We start from the raw sequence: 7033 nt of genomic DNA on the forward strand, positions 1-7033 counted from the left end.
CAGCGATACTGTTTGTCTGACTTGAATATAGGGGCGAAAGACACGGTCCAACTAAGAGGGAAAACCCTACTAATTGTTGAACAAAATGTAATCATGCATTAGTCATGTGGTTTGATGAAAATTATATAAAAATTTGAAAAGGATTATAGAATAAGGGTGGCCCAAGCACTGTGTCGACTCCCAAAAGAAAAGGGCATATTACAATCTTTTTTTGCTAAATATCATTATTTAAGTTTCAATAAGTACTGCACAATATAATAAAAGCTTCTGGTATTAACTTTTTAATTTGCCCATTTTAAACCAGTAAGTCACATTCATTTTAATTTATAATATATACATATTTTATTTCTTTAATTCCGGCAGGGATTTCATTTAAAACCATAAATGAAAGGAAAGGAGGGGAAGAAGAATGCACTCATTTTTTACGCATTATGCAGAGATTCACATTTTCCCAAGCTGAAAAGCAAATCTGAATTAAGTAAAACAGGAACACGACCGTCTTTGTGACAACATAGCAGAAGAAAGCAGCCTCCTCACATACATGGGACTACTTGACTAATTCTACGATTTGGAATACAAAAATAACTGAGACAGGAACTGTTTGTACGAGACCTAATCCTTGGAGGACTTGTTGATGAGAGACTTGTGGATGTGAGGGATTACTCCACCACCGGCAATGGTCCCTTTGATGAGGGTGTCCAGCTCTTCATCTCCCCGGATGGCAAGCTGCAAATGCCTCGGGGTTATACGCTTCACCTTCAGATCCTTGCTGGCATTCCCTGCCAGCTCCAGCACCTCAGCAGTAAGATATTCCAAGATTGCTGCTGTATAAACTGCAGCTGTTGCTCCAACCCTTCCATTCGCAGAAACCCTGGTCTTCAGGAATCGGTGGACACGACCCACCGGGAACTGCAGGAAATATGGATTATGCAACGAATTGGCTGCTCGTACCAATCCATATATAAGGCCAATTCATTTGACATGCTAGAGTTCAACAAATTACTTCATTTTGGAGAAATACCAGAGTTTGTCACGTTTCGATGGGCTTGTATACCAAATCAAATGCATGTGTGGGCACAATACGTTCTCCCAAAGCATTTTATACATGCAATTTGCCATAAAGCGAATGCAGCAGAAAGCATGAAAATGGCAATTCACAAAGGCGGCTCTCTATAACCAGAAATACCAATAAAACTATACATAAAATAGTTTGAACAAGAAGACTCTCATTTACCTGCAGTTCAATAAAACATAAATGGCTCATAAAACTAATAGAATAGGATCTCCCTGTTGCAAAGGTAACATGGCAACCTTTCAAGTGGTGCAACCAAACCATCTCTGGAGGCAAAATTGGCAAAGCGGGTTAACAAGGATTGTCAGCAAATATATTCAGGACCCTTATCCAGAGAGAGAGAATCACGAACGGGTACAAGTTTATCAGTAATCATCGGTAAGGCTTGGACACATTCTGGGGCCAAAAATCTAAAAGATATTATTACTATTATTAAAAAACTAGCTTTTTATGAGCTATGAAAACATCACCCAAGAAGTTCCAAAACCCCAAGCATTTCCTGAACATCCCAATAGACGTTTTCTCCACCCATAGAAGCGATGTTTAGCACTCTAGTGTCCATGTTCACAATCACCAAAGCATTGAAACATTGTGACACCAAACCTTGTCCATCATAATTCTTAACACTAGCATTTGGGCACACACAATGCGATCATAATTTATCTCATTTTTTTCCCAAGATTAATTAATTCTTTATATTTTTATTTATTATTAAATTGTTCTATAACATCAGTAATGTTTAGTCTCTAGTCCACTGTAAATTATTGTAAGTTGACATGCAAATATGGAGTACTTGTTTAGACTTGAAATTTAAAATCTGCAAAGGAATATCTTGATATATTTTTAAAAAAGTAAAGGAAATTGTACCCCTATATGAGGTAAGGCAAGGTTGTGTATCACTTGCCACTTTGTAATTTAAGTTATGTAGACACAAACTTCAAAAGATTCATCTTGACTCAGTAAATAAATTTGGGTATCAAATCAGCATGTGCAAGAGATCTTTGAAGGGTAATTTAGGAAAAAAAATATTAAGCAAAAATAGTTATCACTTGAACTTACATATTGTATCATGTAAGATCTTAGGCAAGGTTTTAGGTATCATTTACAACTTACAGATTCAAGTTATGCTGTGACACAGTTCATATTATTCAAATTGACTAAGTCAATTAATCTTGGGTATCAAGTCAGCTTTGATGAGAGGTTACAATATAGTTTTGGCATGTTGACATGATTTCACTCACAATATATTACAAATAATATTTGCATTTGAAATTTTTTTTTAATATTATACCATAGTCCTCAACAACCAACAATTCCAACATACAGCTTTTAAACATCACTAATTCCTCCACTTTTACTTACAATCTTACTTACCATTCCACTAATTCCCTTAAAAGTTTAGCCTCTTCGGAGGATTTAAGAATTATGAAAAAAAAAATTCTACAAAAATCATTCTTTTTTCCTTTTTATTTGAAAGTCAAGCTACATGTCTGAACACAGAAAATTTTTGACCTAAACCCCTATACATTAGTCAAGGGTTAGATTTGTTCAAGATTTTGTTTAATTTGTTACTCATAATCAAAAGGCAAAGAGGACTCCATTCATTTATTGTAGGACTGCCTTTAATCCATTGCTAGTTGGAAATAGCAGGTTAACCCTCATATGATAATTTAATTTGCTGGGGTCACAATTCAGTATTGTATACAAGTATATAACATGATTTCAAAACACAAACAGGACCATTCAGCTGGACCAGGTTAGATTGGAATCGGTTGCTTGGCCAATTCAGGTTCAGTAATCAACTTGACCAACTCAGTGCAACCTAGCTAAATCGGCCTGACCCAGTCACAAAATCAATGAAGTCATTGAAGGTGTGAAGGCAGCAGAGCTTCAAAGCTGCACCTCCAACACAGAGAAGAGTAGCACAGTGCCACATTTCAGCTTTAGTTAAATAAGGGATACATTCAAATGCTTATGTAGTTTACATTACAAGTGTTTTTATTTTGTAAAACATTAAATTACTGTGCACTTTAAATTTAATATATTTTAAAAATATATATTTATATATGAAGTATTTTTTGGGAGGGGGGACACAATATAAAATAGTTATGTCAAGTGTCATGTTGATGTCACTTGTTTGACCATCAAGTTGACCCACTGATCCGATCAACCCCATAGCCTTACTAGGCAATTTACGGGTTTGGTTTGCCAACAGTTTGGCAAAGTTTAGGGGTCATTTGGTATCATTGTCAAAAATTGTGAAAAAAAAAAAAAATTAAAAACCAAAACCCAGTAACATGTTTGATTAATATTTGTAAAGTTGAAACAAATTAAAAAATTACTTTAAAACATGCTCATTTCCATTTTAAATCAAATAATATTATAAACATATTATTGGAAATTTGAAACAATAAAAGTGCAAAATAATAAAAATTTAAAATGTTATAATTAAAATAAAAATTATTATAATTATTTTACATAATTCTTATATCTTCAAAATTCACCTTACCATAACGATCTTATTGTACCTAACAATTGAAAAATAGTTTTAAAAAAACATTAATTACCTTTTATTATTTATTTTTTTTGAAATTTATGTATATTTTTATTTTAATTATATTTAGATTTGAGCATTTTCTTTTAATTTTAGTTAAAAAGTGAATATAAAATGAATGATTTAATTTCCAAAAAAAACCTGAATATTAAAATTTCAAGCAAAAGGTTGCCAAAAAAGCTAAAAACCGTAAAATCTGGTTTTCAAATTTTTTCCACAAACAGCTGAAAACGTGAAAAAAATTGAAAACCGACAACAAAAACAGAAAAATAGCAACATAACACACATTTTTATAATATGTTTCTTCACTGTACATAAACAAACAGAAAAAAAATTAAAAACCAAAACCCAGTAACATGTTTGATTAATATTTGTAAAGTTGAAACAAATTAAAAAATTACTTTAAAACATGCTCATTTCCATTTTAAATCAAATAATATTATAAACATATTATTGAAAATTTGAAACAATAAAAGTGCAAAATAATAAACAAACAGAAAAAAAAAATAGTAATGATACCAAACAGGTTATTTTGAAGGAAATCAAATAATAATGGGAGGTGTCTTGCTTAATAGAGGATCTGCTGCTCAATAGATTTGTGAAGAACATTGTGATTGCAAATTGCAACCAATGTTGGTTGAGGTCCTAGCTTCTTCCAGTTGATTGGACATGGCATTGGATTAATAGTTAAAACGACTACTTTAAAAGATAATTTATGTTATGGCAAAACCAGCACTCAATTCTCATTAAAGTCTCATTCTTGCTAGCAAACATATTATCCCAAGAACCAACCATCCTGGCTCTTGCATATGTGCACAAGGTGATCATAAAGGTACTAATTAGCCAAGTAATTAAACGAGGATCACACTTAAAGCCCTTATTGTTTCCATTTGATTAGGGTTCAGCCCCATCAAAATCCCCTACCATTGCTTTAGAGTTCAGAAAATATCTTTTTAATCTGAGGAACAATACAGGTTTAACTTTTTTGCTTTCAAAATAAACAAGAGTTCTTCCAACATACCAATCAAAAGACACCCCAAGATACTTTTTTACCAGTTTATAAGTTAATTGCTTCAGAGAGGCCAAATCAGCCTTATACTTTCTTCGACCACCAAATTTACACCAAATGGAACCTAATACAAAATGCTTCTGAATTTATTCCCATTGTCGTTAGTGTAGTTTCAAAATATAAACACACGTCAAACTCACTCTCAAAAACTCAATTCAATCCTCATATAACGATCAACGAACACATAAGATCAATTTTTTTGGCAGTTTACAAATTTACTTTCTTGCTTCAGAAAATCAATGCAATATTCGCTAAAACTCCTAAATTTCCAAACAAACGGCAGCTACTAAAAAAAAAAAGCTCTAAATTGGCATCCTGGTCTAACATAGTTTGAAAACATACGACCACATCAACCTCAACTCTCAAAACCGCTATCAAATCATCATATCCCACTAAAATAAAACAACCTTAAACAAAATGAGAATTCCCCATTAAACAGTTCAGATCTAAGCCATAATAAATCAAGGAAATCAATAACAACAAGATATTCTTACACAGTGAGCGAGAGAGAGAGAGAGAGAGAGAAAGAGAGAGGACCTGGAGGCCGGCACGAGAGGAGCGAGAGACGGGCTTCTTCTTGTCCTTGTCTTTGCCGTTTAGGGCAGAGGACTTTCCCATTATCAGCCCTTTAGCTCCTTTGCCCGACATCTTTCCAAATCCTCAAAGAACTAGGGTTTGCTAGAGGAGGAAGCAGAACAAGCAGAGAGAGCGTCGGGTAGAGAAATGCAGAGAGAAGAAGCTTAAGAAACGAATGACGGGAAAAGGGGGAGGTTCGAAGGACTTTAGAAGAAAGTCGCGAAGCGCCGGGTGTGGCTACATTGATATTACGAAACTACCCCCTGTTCCCGAGAAAATAACGACAACGCCAGTTTTGGTTTTGGAAATGTTAAGGGCTGTTTGGGAAGGTAAAGGGCGGTTTTTTTTTTTTTTTTTTTTTATTTATTATTTTTTGAACCAAAAAAAAAGTTTTTGAGCAAAATAAAATATCAAAATAGGACAATTTTATTATTATTATTATAATGTAAAAGTATGCACAATTGCATTTTTAAAAAACGGTTTTAAAAATGAAAAAGCAAATATGTATCAAGGCGCAGAAATAGGCATAAGTGTGTATATTTTGCCCATATTTTTAATATCTTTAAAGTGAGTAAAATTCTAATGTCGAAAATATAGATTCAAAAAAATATGACAAACTAAAAATGTAACACTATGTCTGGAGAGTCTTGAATTTGGAATTGTATTAAATTTGGATAAGATAATACAAATTTATATTAAAATTTATCTAAGTTCATCAAAACTCAAATTCAAGGTATAAAATTCATGCATCCAAACACAATGTAAAGGTTTTCAGGACCATCAATAAAGTTCAACACGGTTAGTACTTAATGCGATACTAGTCTTGTTAGTATTGAAAATATAGATTCAATAAAATGGCAAAATGAAAAAGAGAAGGTTTTAAGACCACGCGGTTAGCACTTAATGCAATGACCGTCTTATTAATATCGAAAATTTGAATTCAACAAAATTGCAAAATTAAAAAAAATGAAAAGGTTTTCAAAACCAATTAGTTTAAGTTTCACGCGGTTAGCACTTAATGCGCTGACAATTTTATCTTTTAAACGACCAAGCTGACTCAGCTCCCGCTCAATGCACTGACATGCTCCTTTAACTGACCAGGCTAATGCGACCAACACTTAATGCAGTCTTTAACTGGTCGATGCGTAAGCTACCTTTACACTTCCTTTTTTGACAAAAAATTAAATATTAGATTTGGCATTTTTTCAGAAATTTTAAGCCATCATTTTTCTTTGTGTTTTTATTAGTTTATTTGCATAAGAAAATTTGTTCACTATTTTCAAATTTTCCTTTTCAAATGATGCAAAAAACTTATTTGATGGGACAATTTAAAATTAATTTTCAATAAGAATTGTCAAAAATTGGATATTTAAATAAAAAAAAATTATTTTATTTTAAAAAAAATAAAATTATCCCCTTACTAATTTGAAACAACCAAACATGACACTATTTTGAGTGTTCTTTATAATTTGTTAAGAAAAAAGAAACTAATTTTTAACTTTTAAAAGATTCAAATGCATAGCTTGTAAAAGTTCCATAAAAAAGTTAAATATATAAGTCGTTAACACTTATCTTTTGTTTTTTATTGAAAAAAAAATATTTTTTCTTTTTCTTTTTTTTATTGTCTTGAACTCGAAACTAAAACTCAATCACCCCTTTAAAACAATGAGAGTCCCAATGATAAAGTTACAGTCTAAAACTCAAAATTGTGAGGCAATAACAATTGTGATGTTGAGAAGACACAAGCAAAAATATTAATAGT

The 7033-nt window shown here is 32.3% G+C and overlaps 1 protein-coding gene across 1 annotated transcript; it reads right to left on the reverse strand.

Moving 5' to 3' along the window:
* Positions 1 to 446: 446 nt before the first annotated feature.
* LOC131158339 (probable histone H2A variant 3) lies at positions 447 to 5521 on the reverse strand. Its single transcript, XM_058113138.1, has 2 exons — positions 5233 to 5521; positions 447 to 909 (listed from the first exon to the last, which is right to left on the reverse strand). The coding sequence occupies exons 1-2, from the start codon at positions 5341 to 5343 to the stop codon at positions 613 to 615; spliced, it is 408 nt and encodes a 135-aa protein (XP_057969121.1). The 5' UTR covers positions 5344 to 5521; the 3' UTR covers positions 447 to 612.
* Between the last annotated feature and the right edge of the window lie 1512 nt (positions 5522 to 7033).

This window comes from Malania oleifera, chromosome 6 (genome assembly GCF_029873635.1).
Source record: "Malania oleifera isolate guangnan ecotype guangnan chromosome 6, ASM2987363v1, whole genome shotgun sequence".
Taxonomy (NCBI): domain Eukaryota; kingdom Viridiplantae; phylum Streptophyta; class Magnoliopsida; order Santalales; family Ximeniaceae; genus Malania; species Malania oleifera.

What these genes read in the sequence shown, in the direction of transcription:
- LOC131158339 (XM_058113138.1), bottom strand. Translation starts at nt 5,343, where the DNA reads ATGTCGGGCAAAGGAGCTAAAGGGCTGATAATGGGAAAGTCCTCTGCC. An exon ending in CCTCTCGTGCCGGCCTCCAG is followed by an intron (nt 910 to 5,232) that starts GTCCTCTCTCTT and finishes TATTTCCTGCAG; the next exon opens with TTCCCGGTGGGTCGTGTCCA.